This window comes from Orbicella faveolata, unplaced genomic scaffold, assembly GCF_042242905.1.
Source record: "Orbicella faveolata isolate gen_17 unplaced genomic scaffold, um_ofav_v1 contig_25, whole genome shotgun sequence".
NCBI classification, from domain to species: domain Eukaryota; kingdom Metazoa; phylum Cnidaria; class Anthozoa; order Scleractinia; family Merulinidae; genus Orbicella; species Orbicella faveolata.
In genome coordinates, this window is record NW_028301553.1 from 15,667,634 (window position 1) to 15,685,442 (window position 17,809).

The 17,809-nt window shown below is 37.8% G+C and overlaps 3 protein-coding genes across 5 annotated transcripts; 1 reads left to right on the top strand and 2 right to left on the bottom strand.

The window, feature by feature from the left end:
- Positions 1 to 28: 28 nt before the first annotated feature.
- Positions 29 to 5,354, top strand: LOC110052919 (uncharacterized). Of its 2 annotated transcripts, XM_089293249.1 has the most exons (3): positions 29 to 212; positions 1,249 to 1,375; positions 3,120 to 5,354. In XM_089293249.1, exon 3 carries the CDS (start codon positions 3,141 to 3,143, stop codon positions 4,077 to 4,079), a length of 939 nt encoding a protein of 312 aa, XP_089149375.1. In that variant the 5' UTR covers positions 29 to 212; positions 1,249 to 1,375; positions 3,120 to 3,140; the 3' UTR covers positions 4,080 to 5,354. The 2 variants fall into 2 exon arrangements, with proteins under 2 accessions (XP_089149375.1, XP_020614772.1); XM_020759113.2 differs by having other exon boundaries at positions 29 to 1,375.
- Positions 5,355 to 16,236, bottom strand: LOC110052914 (platelet-activating factor acetylhydrolase IB subunit alpha1-like). 2 transcript variants are annotated; one of them, XM_089293251.1, is made up of 6 exons: positions 16,150 to 16,236; positions 9,288 to 9,406; positions 8,554 to 8,643; positions 7,791 to 7,907; positions 7,533 to 7,655; positions 5,355 to 6,908 (listed from the first exon to the last, which is right to left on the bottom strand). In XM_089293251.1, exons 2-6 carry the CDS (start codon positions 9,354 to 9,356, stop codon positions 6,660 to 6,662), a joined length of 648 nt encoding a protein of 215 aa, XP_089149377.1. In that variant the 5' UTR covers positions 9,357 to 9,406; positions 16,150 to 16,236; the 3' UTR covers positions 5,355 to 6,659. The 2 variants fall into 2 exon arrangements, with proteins under 2 accessions (XP_089149377.1, XP_089149376.1); XM_089293250.1 differs by lacking the exon at positions 16,150 to 16,236 and adding an exon at positions 12,138 to 12,456.
- Positions 14,871 to 17,283, bottom strand: LOC110052922 (8-oxo-dGDP phosphatase NUDT18-like). Its single transcript, XM_020759114.2, has one exon. The coding sequence runs from the start codon at positions 17,141 to 17,143 to the stop codon at positions 16,124 to 16,126; it is 1,020 nt and encodes a 339-aa protein (XP_020614773.1). The 5' UTR covers positions 17,144 to 17,283; the 3' UTR covers positions 14,871 to 16,123.
- Between the last annotated feature and the right edge of the window lie 526 nt (positions 17,284 to 17,809).

The following is a 17,809-nucleotide window of genomic DNA, read 5'->3' on the forward strand; positions in this document are numbered from 1 at the left end:
ATGTCTTAAAATTACCATATGCTAATGAGGGCACTGTGTCAAACTATATACCGATATCTCTGCTGACTCTACTCTCCGTGGCTGAAATGTACGCCAAGCGGACCTACGTTTGTGTTTTGGGTCACGTGATCGAACAACACGGTTTGTGTCCGTTTCCCTCAGTTGACGTTGTTGTTGTGTTGTTGTTGTGTTGTTGTTGTATTTCTGGTGAGGTGAGTGATCAAAATTTTAATATCCTAGGTCTTTAATGTAAGTAAATTTGCAAAACCTTTTAGCTTCGCGTTTAATTCCCGTATGTTTTGTTATCAGCTGTGATAAATTCGAGGTCAGAGTTCAGAGTACCGTATAGTTGAATTTGATTCCCCCGACCTCAAAGTTCTTTGTCCCAGATGAAGATGTAGTTTCAATGTTTCGTCTTCTAGCGAAACTACCGTCATGTTTAGCTTATTTGCAATAACTGTTCTTCATCGACTTACAAATTAAAGTTACATTTAAAGAATTGAAGGTGACACTCATGTTTACAGGGAGTTAGGGACAGCCAGAAGTGTATCAGCTCTCGTAAGCTTGTAATCCCGGGGTATCCAATCGATCAGATCGATAATCGATGACAATCAATATCAATCAATACCAATTGATATCAATTAATTGATTGATATTGATAATCGATGACCAATCGATGGCGAAGATTCATGTGGTTATCGATTGGTATCGATTTTCAATAACAATCGATCGATAAATTGATATCGATTGGAATTGATTGGTTGCAGATAGAAGGAATCGACACATAAATATGCCATCTTTGTCTGCAGTAATTGTAAACACATTTCATGTTAATCCTTTGAACGTTAACAGGAGAACAAGGGTGCTTACCATTTACAAAAACCATCCGGTTGGAAATTTCAGGCATAAACATTAAACAATTAAATTGAACATTGCGGGAGAGGGAATCGCTATAAAGTATATCCACATCAGCTAGAGAGACTTAAAAGAGCAGATAAATAGCATCAACCCAAATCACAGCCCATATTTTCTGAAGCTTCCCAAACGGAATGGCGCGAACCATTTGATTTTCCAACTGGAATTTCTGATTTTCCCATGTAAATGGTAAGTACCCCAAGACTCTCTTCTTTCTCTTCAACGCCCCATCCACAGGTATTCATCTTCTTTTGACAACTCAAAAGTTTGTTCCCGTCCTTGCCTGGTTAACAACTTTAAACACGTTTCCGCGTTCTCCCCTCTTCTTGTCAGAAACACTTCATGGACGTTCACCTCAAAACGGCAAAGATGATAGCCTTTGGTGATGCACCTTATATTCAGTAAAGCCTCTTCCAGACTTCTTGCGTAGACATATAATGACATGGAAAGGCAATGACAGGCAAGTGGGTAATTCGAGTACACGTGCAACGGGGTATATTCTTTGCGTTGAGAAGACTGGCTGGGAATTATTTTACCAATTTCGTCCCCTGGGCTTCCTAAAAATGGCAGATGATTGGGCAGGTTCGAGGTTGCTGTGCCAATCGATAGCAATCGATGAACAGTTTTTGTGTGGTTATCCATTGACTGATACTAATTGATACCAATTAACTAATTTTATCAATTGATCAATTGGTTTTTGGATCATTGATTTCCATTGATTGCATACCCCGGGTTGTAATTCTCATCATTGTTAGCAGCTGTTATTGTTTTAGGGCTAGGGTCATTGTTTCTGTTATTTGTTCTATTGTTCTCTCAAAGGGTAGCAAGCCATTCATGTGAGACCTGACGAGAGCTGTTGGATGGCAGGGGTGTTTTGCTGAATGCCAAATGCACTGTTTGCATGAGGTTTAGTAGTTTCACTCATGTTTGCTTCCAGTTAGCTTTTGTTTGTTAAGGACAGCATTATATTGCATATGGCCCTGTCCCACAAATAAAAGCTAACTGCAAGCAAATGTAAGCGAAACTAACCGCAAGCAAACAGTGCATTTGGCGTTCAGCATTCTGCAAATTGCCCCTGCTGAGTTGGGGGGTCTGGGAGAATTTGAAGGTTGAGTTCTTTAAAATTCTCCCAATCTTTCTTGAGGGTTTTCATCAGCCAATGTAAACATACACATATTCTGATTTTGCCATCGATACACAACTAAGGACACTCAAGAGCTACGAGGTATGGGTGCATTGGTCAGCTATCTTTGTTTTGACCTATCAGTAAGACTGCAGCTTTATGGATGCATATCCGATGTGCACCACATGTACATCTGGTCTGGGATATTTGAAAGGTAGATAACGCTATCCACTGGTTAAATCACTATCCAGCAGATAGTGCGGGACTGCATGTGTACATGTACCACCAACCTATGCTATGGTGCTACCTTTGGGGTCTTATGATTGTTATTAGAATGACAATACCAAAAGACGATAACATTATTAAATATAAAAAGAAAATTAAATAACAGTATTTTCTCATAAAAAGGGACAAACAAATTAAACATAGCAGAAGTTGTATATGGGAAACCTGAAAGCGAAGTTTCTCAACCATCTCAAATGTATACTTTGACAAGTATTACTAAATTGTCAATCTGATGTAGAACTGTTCAAATGACAACTGAAAGTGTTTACAAAATAAGTGTTCCAGCCTCCCTCTCCCTTATACATTCACCTACCAACCAGATTTCTAGCACATTGCAGCAGCAAAAAGCTACCTTTTCATTACCTGCTAGTCAGTTCCCTTTCAGGAGCATTACTCAAAAGGTTATGATTCAATGACCTGTAAGTGCAAAACGTTATTTTTTTTTTCATCCCACTTCTAATACTCCTCTATGCATGGCACTCACAGAGATTGCAACCCAAAAAGATTGAAAGCTGGGAGATCTCAACTCTCAAAATGTGGCACATGAAAATGAGGTCCACCAATTTGACCACAAACTCAAATATCCTGCAAAATGTCTCAAATTCTGCCAAATAAGTGACTGTGAAAATAGGTATTTTAAACACTATCCTTAATGTAACTGGGAGATTTGGTAACCTGTACAGGAGATCAGGGGATTCAGTCTGTATCCAGAGACTCCCTGATAATCTGGGAGGATTGGCTTAGTTGCAGTCTTAAAAAGTGCTGAAAGCAGTTTGGGTGATAATTTCTTCCGTAGGTCATCCTTGACATTTCCAAGATGCCCAATGGTGAGAAATACAACTGTACTCAATGTGATAAGTCATTTAACAGCTCTTCAAGCTTATCAAGGCATCAGAGGGTACACAGTGGATTAAAGATCTACAAGTGTTGTCATTGTAAAAGGAGTTTTAGACATAGTACAACTCTGAAAACACACCTGAGGATACACAGTGGTGACACACCCTACAAATGCGACAGTTGTAACAAAGATTTTAAACAGTTGTCAAGTTTTCATAGACACGTTGCAATACACAGCGGTGACAAACCATACAGATGTACTCAATGCGATAAGTCGTTTAACCGCTTATCGAGTTTGACCAGGCATTTAATGATACACAGCGGAGTAAAGCGTTTCAAGTGTTGTCACTGTGACAAGCGTTTTAACCATTCCTTGACATTGCAATCCCACCTCAGGATACACAGTGGTGCAAAACCCTACAAATGTCAATATTGTGATAAGCAATTTAACCAATCATCAAGTTTGCGAAGACATCTGAAGATACACACTGGTGAAAAGCCCTTCCAATGCAGACAGTGTAATAAGACTTTTAAACACTCGGCAAGTTTGGAAATGCATGTTGCAATGCACAGTGGTGAGAGAGTGTTCAAATGTGATCATTGTGACAGGAAATTCAAGCATGGGTCAACTATGCGAAGGCACTGCAAAATCCACAGTGGAGAGAAGCCTTTCAAATGTAGTCATTGTAACAAGTGTTTCAACCGTGCATCAAATCTGCAAACACACTTCAGGATACACACCGGTGAGAAGCCCTACAAATGTGACCATTGCGATAAGAGTTTTAATCAGTTGTCAAATTTGCGATCACATCAGCGGAAAATAATGGGCAAAAGCCCTTCCACTGAAGTAGTCGTTGACACAAGCATAGCGATTGACACAATTATCTCTCCCTGTTATGAAATTAACCAAAACACCTGAAAATAAGCAGTGTGGAATGGAACGAAGCTGATGATCCAAGAGTCACCCAAATGACGGCTACAGTAGCTGCAGTTATCAAACTTTACAGTATTTAGTAAATGTGAAATTAATCAAATAGAAAGGATTTTTTAAGAACATTGTGCTATAAATCATCATGACCGGCAAAAGTATTTCATGTTTTGTTTAAAAGTTAGTTGTTACCAAGTATACACTGAATCACATATCAATAGACAGTGTGATCAAATTTCTCTTTTTGTATCCTCACTCAAGGTGTAGTATATTTTGTTGTTGGTTTAGTTGTCAGAAAGCAGGTTAGCAATGAACTGAAATCGCCATTCCAGTTACTTATTCATGCTATAATGTATTGTTGGAATTTTTCCAGGTGGTCTTGTGATGTAGTCATAATAATATTATTTTTTTTGGAAAAAATAGAGCTCTAAAGAGGAAGCTATATTTTTATGAATAAACATGTGGCAAAAGGCTGCTTGTTGCTATAATCAGGGACAAATTAAAGTGTTGAAATATTTTTGCAAATGAGACATTTTTGAACGGAGATCAGTACTTCCCTTGATAAAAGACACCTTTTGTGTCAATAGCCACTCCCATAGCCCCAATCAATTTTGAAACAGGCTTTGGCAATGCTGTTACGTGGTCACAACATTGGAAAGGGAGAGGGGGAGGAAATATGAGGAGTGTAGGTAGGACAAATTACTCTTGAAGGGAGAAAGTTTGGTTTTGGGCAGTGCCTCAACTACTTTTGCCCTGATTGTAGCATTAGTAATTTTCTTAAGTGTAAGTTGCACACTCGATTTTGAGTAAGGAAACTTATTGACAGTTGGTCTGTCAACCACTTCTTCCTGAAGTTTTTCATAACTTTAAACATTTGCTGCTTTTTTCTTAAAGGAGCTCAGTCATGATATTTTGAGTTATTTTGGCCACTTACAAAATCACTTTGAAATTGAAGGAAACCTGAAAATAGTAGTTTCCTTAGATTAAAAAAAACACCAGAGGTAATAGAAATAAGCCATAAAGAAACAAGGATGACTAAGGATGAAGAAGATTAACAAGGATTACAAATGACAAACTTGAAAGATTTAGCCTAAACTTTTCCAAGATGCACAAAGCATGACATAGCTCCTTTAAGACCCAGTTAGTGAGGTTCCCAGAAACCCAGTAATACATACTGTTTTGTAAGTGTCAATTTTAAAACCATCATCATTCATGCTGCATTGTTTTATAACCATAACCTTTTCACAATAAACATTGACATAGTGATTGTCTGGATTTCTTGTAACTGTATATCAATGATGTTTTACTAAAATGACTAATAGAAGCCTAGCTAATTTACAGTGTATCTTGCTATTAAATATCAAGGAATTCACAGAAAATAACATTTATCAGAGAGGAAAAGGAAGTTGATATCAATACGCCAACAGAAAACTGTTGTCAAAATGAATTGTCTGCACAAATTTCAGAATTTTGGGACCTTATAACACAACTGTTGCAGATCTATATAATAATTATATTTAAATAATTCCAGGAATTCAGAATTGACAAAACATATACCAGAATTTAATAAAATTTCCCTATCTAGTGCAGTAGAACCCCACCCTTATACCAATAACTTGTTTACAAGACCACAGCCAGTTTTGTTAGGCTCAAACAAAAAGGTAGACTTGATAATTTATGCCTTCCCTGTAATACATTAACATGTTGGTGACCATCAGTGTTTGGTAGACCTTTCCACAAATATCATGCAAAATCACCTATTGAAATATCTTTCTGGAAATTCTAAAAAAAATCTTCTAAATGTCACAAAAATGTTTCTGAATATCTCAAAAAAACCTTCTAAAAATGTCTTCTATTTTGTCGTAAAAATACCGGTACACCGATCAGAGTTTCTATTAACGCACAGGTGTGCGTCTTATACGCACAAAAAAAAAAAAATGAAAAGGATGCACAGTTTTTTGGCAAAGTGTGCCTGTCCTTGGGATGCAGGAAAAAAGTTCTGAAAATTTTAGTCATAGGTAAAGGACAACTGAAAAGCAGAAAAAAAAAGCAACTCTTTGGAACTGGGAGTCCCAAGGACCCTTACCAGTAACTATCAAAATTAGTGGGAACTCTGCTGCTTGAGTGCTTTTAGTGATTTAGAATACATTTTTCGAGTGACAAATCACTGAAGTGGATTGTTTCTGGCATAGAACAGAATATTGTATCAAGAAAATAGCAATGAAAACACAGGGCTAAGCCAAAATAAACTATGAATATTTGTGAAAAAATTCCCTAAATTTTCTAAATATCCTAACCTTTTCTAAATATCTCAGAAACTTCTAAATATCCCAAAAATATCTGAAAATTTGGGGAAAGGCCCAGTGTTTGAATTCCACTGTACAAAAACACTACTATCACCAGAGCAGAGGGGAAATTTGTACCTCACTACTGGTGAGATGGCAGCCTGCCCCAGTCCCCCTTATTGCAGCAAAAAAGGCCCTCCTTGTTAACCCTCTTTTTGAGGAAGAGCATGTTGATTTACAATTCACTTCATCTGTTCCCCTTGCCTTTGTGAGCAATTCTGAGCACTCAGTACTTCAAAAACTTAACAATCACATTATTAATGTGTTGACAGAATTTTTTGTATCCTTTTCTCGTCAAATGAAGGTAATCAAACATGTCCTCGTGGCTTATGATGCCATCACTCCTTACAAAGCCTGGATCAGAGTCCAGGTAAATTGAGTTGGGGATGGTCTCAATGGCTTCCTTCAGTGTGTGGTTTACTTGGAAGTGTTTCTCACGAAGGGGGTTGGGTAGTTTTCCTCTAGGAAGCAGACTCTGAAGACAAAGAATAATATTGACAATCAGTTTAGTATGAGGTGTGCGCGGTGAAGTCAAGCTTAATAGCTTTGTGGCCCAAATGGCTGCCAAGTGGAGCACTATAACTACAGGAACAGAACCACATGCATGCTCAGAAATAGAAAACCATGTAACTCTTTTCATGGTCAACATGGCCAGCAGCATGGATCACGGGCGCATGTGCCCTATGAAGAAAACAATGTCACGCAACATGGTGGCAATACTCCAGCTAATAGGTTGACTGAGGCATTAGACTTCTTTGATATTGAACATCCATGATATGGAATGCTATTGTCAATTGACACCTGTCAAAACAAGATATTCATTGACCAGTGTCACGTTTTTTTTAAGTTGATCACTGACAAGGTCCTGGTTTTTGATTGGATCGCAAGCTCAAGCCAGGTTAATTTATTGTAATCAGGAGCTCTGCTTTTAGGCTTGGCTAAATCTATATATTATAGAGTGTGTAAGCGATTAGTTGCTAATAAATGGGTATTCCATGAACATGAAAAATGTTTTCTAAACAGACAACTTATGGAACCATATTAAAATTGAGATTCACTGATCAGAAATTTATCTGAGACCAAGAGCAGTCAATCTTACCAGTACAATGATTTTAGCAGATGGCAGTTTGCTGCTTATACTCCAAACAATTGATTCAATTCCTTCTACAACCTGTTCAGCAGAACTGTGATGATTGTTTGTTCCAACTAACAATACTACGACCTGAAATGACAAAATGCAGCTGATCAATTCAACTAGAAACCCCTTGTTAACAAACACCATTTTAAATTACCAAAACAATGAACTAAAATTAATCTTACACCAGCTGTATTTTGGCATAATGTTAAATTCTCTCACCTTAGGATTTATTGCATCCAGTTCACCATTTTCTATTCTCCACAACACATGTTCTGTACAATCACCGCCAATTCCAAAATTAAGAGAACTCAGAGGTGCAAAATAAGCATCCCAGGCCTGAAATGACACAATGATTTGTTGTTGAACAACTCTGCATATTTCTGTAGCATAAAGCAACTAGAAGAACTTTCACTGGACAAGATGCTAGTTTATTGAAGGTACACTGCCCACCCCCTGGAATTTGTGGTTTCTTCATAGCCCAAAAAATTCCAAAAAACCTATTCACGGTCAAATGTGGAGAGAGCCACTGTGAAGGTTAAATCATCTTAGCTTCATAAGGTCAACCCTGTAATGATATTGTGAGACAGAGGTCATAAATACCTAGTGCTGATGTGAGATAGCAAACACAGTACGTTGTTGTATGTAAGACTTAGGTAAGTAAGTAACAACTTTATTTTACGAGGGTAGCACAAATATGACAGTAAAAACTGATAAACCAGTGGCCCTCAAGAGACTTTTCAGAACTATGGAATTACAGAGCCTTCACAAAGCTGTTCTTGTGTTCTTTGAAGCCTCAAGATCTTTACAAACCCCAGCCAGGGTGCAAATTGAGCCAGACCTTTCAATGTAGGATAGGAAAGGAATAACACCTCAGACTCTGTGATGTGCATGGAAATGCCCCAAAATTAATCAGGCACTCAGGAATGCTGACAGAAAAATTTAATCCTGTACCCGTAGAATTACCACATATACATACATGTACCTCAGTTTCCTTCATATTCCGTATGAGTGAGTCCCCAATGAATAAAACATCACATGGAGAAACCTTACCATCATGTAAAAATCTCTCATGCTGAAAATATACAAAACATGCATTAAGATAAATACAGTCCACATTGTTAGGGTGCATTCCTTTGGGATGATCTGGGTCAGGATCAATGATCCAAGATCAGTCGGATAATAGTATATAAAAGCTGAAACTGATGCATCCTTGCCCAAAGTGGATTCATTGGCTCCTTTGATGCACTGTGATCTGAATGATCTTGGATCACTGATCCTAATCCACATCATTCCAAAGAAATGTACTCCTAATGTTGACTGTTGAATGATTTGAATGTTTTCAAATCAATAACAAAGACCACACCCAGACTTTTGTCTAGGTAACTGGAGATGAAGTGCCTGGGACTGGGATACACAAACAGGTCAAGGCTTAGAAAACCACCTGCTTGAACATTGCCCCATTGAGTCCTGTGAATTGTCAACAGTTAATAACAAACTCTATATTCTTGTGGAGGTGTGGTAGCCCCATATGGTTAATTATTAACTGGACTCTAGTTTGAGTGGTCTGGGTTCAAGCACTGGCTGGAGTCATTGTGTTGCACTCTTGGACAAGACACTACTCTCACGGTGCCTTTTTCTCTCGCAAACAAAGGCCTTCTATTTTCATACAACATTAGGGGAGTTCTTGGGTACTAGTCACCAGTCCTCATGTCTCACCATGCTCATCCATCTCTTGTCGCCCTGAACATCTTTGACAGGTGTTGGTATTGTCGCAGGATTAGTCATATTGAAATAATAATCTGAAGATTAATTTTTACACAATAGTTGCTGTGGATCTGCAATGAGGAAAAAAAACATTTATGATAATTTATGAACAGCTCTTTGCGCCTCTCAAACACTAAAGGCTGGTTTCCACTAATAATAATAATAATAATAATAATAATAATAACAACAACAACAATAATAATAATAATAATAAAATAATAATAACAATAAAATCACTCGGGATAATTCTATTTCAAGTTGTTCAACAGATTACTAGTCAGTGATAAAGAACTTAATCGATTTGGAATAACTGACTGTGTCAAATGTGTTCTGTGCAGTAAAAATGACTCTATTGAACATGAATTCTTTGACTGTCAATCTCTCTTGAAATTATGTGACGAGTCTCTTCAATGGTTCAATAGTTTACACCAAATCAATGTCAGCCTAACCTCCCTACAATGGTTTCTCAATTTACCAACACCAAACACCAATCTTTCTGATAACCAAACAAAGGATTTGCGTCTTCTTCTGTTATATGCAAAGCAATACCACTATGCTTGCAAAACAATGCAAAAGAAACAAGATACTTCTGAATTCATATCCAAATTTATTATCCAGCTTGAAATAGACAAATGACTTGATGTGACTATGTTGCCCTTTCCCCCAGTTATATACATTTGTACAAAGCTAAAGAGACATATTGTTTGTAATATTTATTATCGTAAACATTATCTGCTATTTTTCATTAAGAATATTATCAGTTGTAACACCCCTCTTTTTTTGCACTTTTGTAATTTGTTGCAATCTTGTAATATGTTTGCATCAATAAAATAAACTATAATTAAAAAAAAAAAAAAATAATAATAATAATTATCGAATATTTACCCAGGATAACCCTTCAGTACAAAGTATTGTTATCAACAGGGTCCTGCTGACTATGAATTAAAAACTAATAAATAAGAATTATTGTAAAAAGTTATGTAAAAAAATGCAAATCTTATTTATAGTGGTCTTGCACGTAGTGCTCGTATTAAGATATATAAAATGAGATACATATAAAGGCAAAAAATACACTAAGTTAAAAACTGCTAAAATACAATAGAAATTACAGGTAATAATTGCCCAAGGCTTTCCTAAATAAAACTCTAGAATTAATGTTTCTTAAACTTAAAGGCAATAAATTAAAAATCGAGGCACGTAAAAAAGTCTGACCTTTGGTAGTTTTGCTGTTTTCCCATTGCTTCTAGTGTTTGAAGTGTTAAACATAAGCATAAGCATAAGCTGATACATGCAGACGCAGTAAGATGTTGATAATTAGCACCTTTTGTTTGGGAAATTTCCAACAAAGAGTGGTACTTATCAACATCTTACACAGGATTCCAGATAATTTTTCAATGCAGGGTGTCAATAAGGAATTTCAACGGGTCAATTCCCACTGCTCCCATCAAATAATTTCTAAATTTCTATTTAACTTGTCGGGTCATGTAGCTGACCTTGTCGGGTTTTTGACCCGAGACCCCTCACTTATCTGGAACACTGCTTACAGCATCTGCGTGTGTCGACTTATGCTTATGTGTTTGTGGAAACCAGCCTTAAGATACCTGAGTACCATCCCCAGGATCTTTTTGTATCGTGTGGTTCCAGAAAACATCCATATCAACCCTGAGGATGCTTATTGGAAATTTTTTCTAATTTTTTTTTTTTTACATTTGGGGAAGGGGTGAATGCATAACTCTGTGAACAAAAATATATAGATACAAAATAAGTAATTTAAAAAACAACATTTGTTTCCAAAAAAAGCCAGCTTTTTTGTTGTCTGTTTCCATGGAGATGCAGGTGGAATTGATTACAAAAGGATAATAAATACTTCAAAACACCAGCTTGCTTATAGGAAAGGGATGGTCTATACAAATTAATCATGATCGGTCAAAAATATCCTTTCGCGAAGAGGAGTAACTAGATCTGATCGTAATTTACCGCTCCTCGAAAGTCAGCTTTAACCCTTTATAAGAAATTTGCTTTCAATAATGCACCAGCAATTTTCCAACCATAAACATACATATCTCTTAAATAGATTTACATATTGTGGCACACACGTATTTTAATACACGGGTAAAAAATCTCACTGCACTAGCCCACGAAATCCAGAAGAAACAAAACGTCAGCTTAAAAATTCGCCGATTATAAAAGTCTACCACAAGATACAAAAGATATGGCGATAAAGCTGAGTTGGAGTTTTTTAAAATTAAACAAATGACCCAGGATGCTTGTTCCCGAACATAAATGTAGAATGTTTTGTTTTTCAAACTGTCCCGGTTTTTATTGTTCATGGACCTGAAAACTACAAACACTACGAACATTTCCTCTCACGCGAATATAACATGATCCGAGTTGGATTGAGAAACGCTCCCTCGGTCGATCTTATATTTTTAGGGTCAATTATTTTGTCTTCCGTAAGGAGATTACTTTGTATGCAAAGCAGACTAGTTAACCCATGGATGCGCTTAAATACACAACGGAAATCTGGAATAAAAACAATTCCTTAGAAGTAAAACAACACAGCCCTTTTGCTTGTAAAAGCAACCTCACAGAGTTGGAGATCTCAATTCACCGTAGATGGGTAAATTTGTAATCTCATTAACGCAACTTTCCAGCCAGCATTTAAACTCCCGAACTATTCGGTAAATATTGGCCCGAGGTTGAAAGAAGTAAAGCGATTCTTACAGTGAAGGCCAAAGAGCACTTTTCAGATTCTTTTGCAAGAAGGAACACATTTTAAATGTTTTCCAAGGTCTGACTTACCGGCCATTCGAACGGTCCTCTCTTGGCTATTCCGAGACTGCACTAGAAAATATCAATATTTATAGCATATGCTAACCAGTTAATCTGTTCTCGATCGACCTAGCAGAGAACTAAGAGGTTTGAAACTTTATCCAAGAAAATTTTTTTGAAAAATGAATGAGATTCGAGTCCTGCGGGAGGACGGGGCATGTTAACAGCTGGCGTGAGATCACGTGATAGTCAACAACAGCAGACTTCCGGTTTATTATCGTTTCCGGTCCAAATTTCACGTTACGAGGTAGGACTAAAAATATTTAGCGTAAAAAAAAAAAAAAAAAAAACGCTTGACGGCTATTTTCCTCTTCTCAGTTGGGATACTTTGTTCAAGTTTCAACTACTTAATAAAAGGAGACCCAGTAGATGGCTACAAGATTTAAAACACTTATTTGTATTAAAACTTATAAACTTAATCCCCCAAATCCTTAAAAGCACACATTTTGCAAACTTAGAAAGGCCATTTTAATGACAACTTATGAAAAAAAATGTGTGAAGAAGCCGCCAGTGGGAAACTAAATTAACTCACAATAATTTCTAGTCTGTTTTAAGCATTCAGTTAGTTGGTGTGCAGAGCGAAAGCTCTCTCTCCTTATTTCACTCCACTGCCAGGATTCTTTCTGGCTATAATTTTACAGCTGCTTAAGCTGAGTACACAACTGCAATGATCATAATATCTTAATTTACTTGTTTTGAATTCTCTGCAGTTCAAGTACGTGATCTTTTATATATTCATGTGTAGTGTTAACTTATGACACAAATTGTGTAATCCAGGAAATATTCACGTCCTGCAGGGAAGGGTTTTTTTCTAAGACCAACTCACCCCTCTAGAAATACCAATTAAGCTTCATACTTTTATTTTTTTTTTTACAGAACCCCCACCCCCAGGAAATTCTAATCCCTTCTGTGGGAGGCTATAGATATTTTTTGGAACCACACATTGTTCTGTAATATGTCAGTGCCAGTGGCCTTCTCAAAATTACAAAACACACATTACGGGAAAATGCAAACAAATACAAAAGAACAAGATCTTGTTATTATAACTTTGTTGCTGATACTTCAAAAAGTTGCCTGAAGATGAACTCAACAAGAATTATCTTAGTACCAATCTTCCTCAACTCTTTGTTCCTTACTGTGCAAGCTTGACGAAAAAGCAACTTTCAAGAGTTCTGTTACAGGCTTGATTTTGATTGGTTTTAAAAAGATGGAAATGAGGGGGAAGCAAAACACCAGCATCTCAACTGAGCCATGTGTTTGTCAGCTAGTCCTGCTAAAGTGAAGCCTTGGAGCCAACTAGCTCATAGTCATAGCTGCCAGAGCTTATCCCAGTTTCTGTAGCATGAACCAGCTAGGAATATTTCTACTCCCCCTGGACAGGATGATAGTCCATCACAGGTCACTCCCCTGCAATTTGTTAGGTTTCCCCAACAATTTGCCGGTACCCATTTATACTCCTAGGTGGAGAGAGGCACTGTGAGAGTTAAGTATCTTGCCCAAGAACATAACACAGTGTCCCTGGCCAGGGCACGAACCCGGACCGCTCGCTCTGGAGTTGAGCACACTAACCATGAGGCCACTGCACCTCCACAGCTAGTCCTGCTAGGCATGCAAAACTTAAGGACGGTGCCTACTAAATACAAAGGTTTTTGTGCCAGGTTAGGATCTTGCGGAAAAAGCAGATCTTTGCAATGGCTATCGGAATCCACAAAGAAAAAAGAGGGTAGCCACGCATTTTTTCAAGATAATTAGCCTTGAATCTCAACAAAAATGCTGACATCAGCATTTTTCTGAAAATAGGAGAGGATATTTCTTCACAGCTTTCTTTAGAATTCGCCTTTACATACAGAAAAGCAAACACATTTATAAAGATCTGAAAACTACATGGTAAATGGTAACATAAAAACCATTCTTGGTATGTTTTAATAACAAAATCGCTGCGACAGCACTTTTAGCGTCTCTGACAGCCTTCTTCTGTTCCAGCTAAAATACAGTCTAAATATCTTTTGCTCACAACCAGAAACTAATCATCTGCTGAATAGTCTTGCCACTTCCATTTCATAACATAAAATATAGGGGTAACCACACGTTTTTTAAAGTTATTGGTCCTTTTTTAAACCTTTTACGGTGCCTGTTACATTTTTCCTATCACCTCTGCAGTAAGTAAAACATTTGCGTATCTCGCACTTGTTTTGCGCGCGCACTACGCCATCTGCAGGTACATGTTTACAGTTGGATTTCAGTATAATTTTCGACAGATAACAGCTAGTTTTTCAGCTGAAAGACGTTAACAGTTGGTGGTTAGCGATATGCTGCTGTTCTGGTGTTCCTGGTTTAAGTACAGGTTCATTAAACTTGATTAGGTCACAGTAGGAAAATTTTGCTTTCAATTTACAATGTAGTCGTGTACTTGGTAGCGTAGTTGATTACGTCATGTCAACCCAGCGCGCCTGTGGCGCTTAAACCATGCCTTGCGTGATGCGCAGAACGTGTGCGCACTAACAAAGTAGGCAGCGTCCTTAAGTGGAAGTCCCATATTTTTGCACTTCAAATTGGATCTTTCCAGGGTTGCTTGTTTCCAGACTGCTGGTCAAGCAGAATGAAGACTCTGGTTGTCTTAGTACAAGCTGTACTCAGAGGACAAGCTAAAATATCCAAATACTCAACAAATTCTAAATTTCAAGTTCGGACAAACTGCAGCTGTGTTTTATAATGCTCTCATTGTGGTTTCATTTAATGAATATGATTTTAACAATATCTAATAATAAGTGTAATAAATATTATTTCCATTAGCATTTCTGGGCTTAACATCACACCAACTGAAGATATCTTACAAGTGAATATATGAAAGATCTTATATATGAAGATGACTTGTTGTCAACATATTGTCTCCAAAATAATCTATTGTTCTGAGTACTCATCGTTGAATCTCATATCTCCAAAAAATATTTTTGTGGTGGGGGACTGAGCGGGGAGGGGGGAGGGAGGAGGAGGAAAGGTTGGTGTAAACATAAATTTATTGTTTAACATTTTCTTTGGAATGGTTGAGTTATATTTAGCTTATTAGGTTATTTGGGTGTGGAAAGATAAAGAGTATTTTTACCCTTTCACAGCAATTTGTGGTCATAGAAATGAAAGCACTTGATAATAGCTTTGGTGGAGGGGGGGGGGGGGGGGATTTACTCCCATACAAGTTATATGGGTATGTGCTGCTATGAAGGGTATGAAGGGTACGGTTTACACACAGTTTAGTCTGGAATAGGAAATAGAAGAAATTAGACAGTTTTAGTCTAGTTAAGAGTATAATTTACTGGAAAAGTGGCCAGTGTATAAATAATTTAGCCTAGAACAGGGTTCTTTATCAAGGGTTCTATAATAGAAATTGAAACTCCAAAGTGACTTTATAAGATATTGGTTCAGTTAGCAATATGAAAGGGTGGAGGATGCTTGTCGGAAAATTTGAAATAAACTCCTAAAGGAGACTAATCTGGTCATGACTCGAGCTGTATTTGACCCCTAAAAAATAGTACCACATTTAAAATGGAATTGCCTGTGCTAGTAGACTGGTCTCGAGAGACTGACAAAAATCAAACCTAAAAACGGAAGTATAAAGAGATACTTTGACAGCTGAAAATTGTGGTGTTTCATCATTAACACCCTAAATGAGACTAATATCCTTGATTTATACCCTAAGCGAGAAAAGAGATACAAGGTTATTATGGGACACAAGATGGTGATGAACATCCCTGACCTTATCAAATGGGAGTCGCAGTCAAAACAATGAAAAGGAGGCCAATAAAATTGCAATGAATGACATGACTATTGTTGAAATTTAAGCACTGATGAGGAAACTTCCAAAACTGTGATATGAAAAAGTTTAAAATCTGAATGGAGGACATGGATGACTCCCCTAACAGGGTCTCAAGGGATTGTGAGCTGGATTTTTAAACTTTTAATTAATATTCTACAAGCTCAACGCAACCTTTGACATCTATGAGATCCCAAATCTTGTCTGCCATGGGCTTTTCTTCCAATTCAAACCAGCTGTATTTTCCCTGTAAAATTCCTTCCTCTACCGCCTCAAAAACCTCTACTAGAAACGTCAGGCACAATCCATCTGCCACCCCATGAGGCTTTCCAGTGTGTTCGATATTAATATAGCCATGTGTTCTGTACTGTATATGACTGTCAAAATCTCTGACTAATCCTTCAATGACACCACTGACATTGGAGCCATACATGCAAAAATTCGCAACCTTGTGCAGAAAACAGGGATGTGAATTATTGTCAGTGGCAGTCTTGTGAAGTAAAAGGCAGAACAGTGATCTTTTATTATCTCTCTCCACTCTTTTAACAACCAACAGCCTCACAGAAATACAACTATGGGACTTCTTTGCAGGCATTAATCTGCAGATAGGGTTGTCTTCCTTTGTTTCATACCATTTCAGCCCAGCATTGATCAAAGGACAAATATCTCTCGCTCGAAGTAGGAGAGAGATAAATACTTCTTGAGTTGTAAACCATCCTGCTTCCATGGACTCCTTATCTTGTTCTTTCAGGCTCTTAAGCTTTCCGCCTGTAATTAATCCGACGAAAGTGAAACGAAACCAAGATGTCCCTTGGGAATCCACACAAATAATGGAGATGGGTTGGAAAGCAAGCCCCGTTTCCTCTAACACTTCTCTCACAACACCCTCTTCGAGGGACTCGTTTTTCTCGACTCTACCCGCTGGCAAATACCATGTTCCTCTGCAGGATTTCTTGGCTTCTCTCATCATCAAAACCCGACCTTCTTTAAGAACAACGGCACTTACTATGTAGCAAACTGTGTGCCCAAGGACAGCTGTGCTCGATCTCTGAGCTTCAGGTGATGCACGTGTTGCGTCTTTTTCGTCGCAAAAAGACCCAGTTGGCTCCGATTGTCCTCCAGATTTGCTCCAAATTGCATTTTCGACATCTCCTACCAGCTTATCCATAGTTCCGCATTTACAGGCCCTTTGCAGCTAAGCCATGACGTGACCTAATTTTCATAAAATTATGGGCTATAACTTAACGAATGCCAGAAATGGAAAAAGCATGTCGAAAATATCAAAATGGCCAAGTTTGAGGCCCCAATCATCAGAGAATGAGATTTTATGACGGTCTGAATTTTTGAAAGAATAGGAAAGTTTGTATGGAAAAAGTTGTTGGAGAGCAAGATCTTGCTCTCCAGAAACATTTTCCATACAAATCCTCTAAATTTTCCGAAAATTCCAACTGTGGTATAAACTTACTTGTTAATTCCTGGGGTCTCAAACTTGGCCATTTTGGTATTTTTGATGTGCTCTTTCCATTTCTGGCAGTCTTTAAGTTATAGCCCATAATACAAAAAATTTTTAGGAAAAATTTGGTCACGTGACCCCAGCTGCAAAGGGCCTATTACCAAGGAGACCGGTAAGCGAAAACGTGAGCCTGTCAAGGCAGCAGGATATTGAGTCGTGCGTAGTTTGATGGCTATGCAGAAAAAGTCTCAGATCCTTCAGCTCGATTTTCCTGTAATCCGGTTCCGTCAGTGATATTTTTTTGACCATATTAGGATGTAGCCGAATGTTGTCGGTATATCGCATGAACCAATCAGAACACTATTTTCTTTGCGACGTCAC

Bases quoted from the DNA above. Each gene is read 5' to 3' on its own strand.
- LOC110052919 (XM_020759113.2), top strand. From the start codon at position 3,141: ATGCCCAATGGTGAGAAATACAACTGTACTCAATGTGATAAGTCATTT.
- LOC110052914 (XM_089293251.1), bottom strand. From the start codon at position 9,356: ATGACTAATCCTGCGACAATACCAACACCTGTCAAAGATGTTCAGGGC. The intron at 7,908-8,553 runs GTACATGTATGT...GTGTCATTTCAG, and splicing joins GGAATATGAAGGAAACTGAG to GCCTGGGATGCTTATTTTGC. The intron at 7,656-7,790 runs GTGAGAGAATTT...TTGTCATTTCAG, and splicing joins TGGATGCAATAAATCCTAAG to GTCGTAGTATTGTTAGTTGG.
- LOC110052922 (XM_020759114.2), bottom strand. From the start codon at position 17,143: ATGGATAAGCTGGTAGGAGATGTCGAAAATGCAATTTGGAGCAAATCT.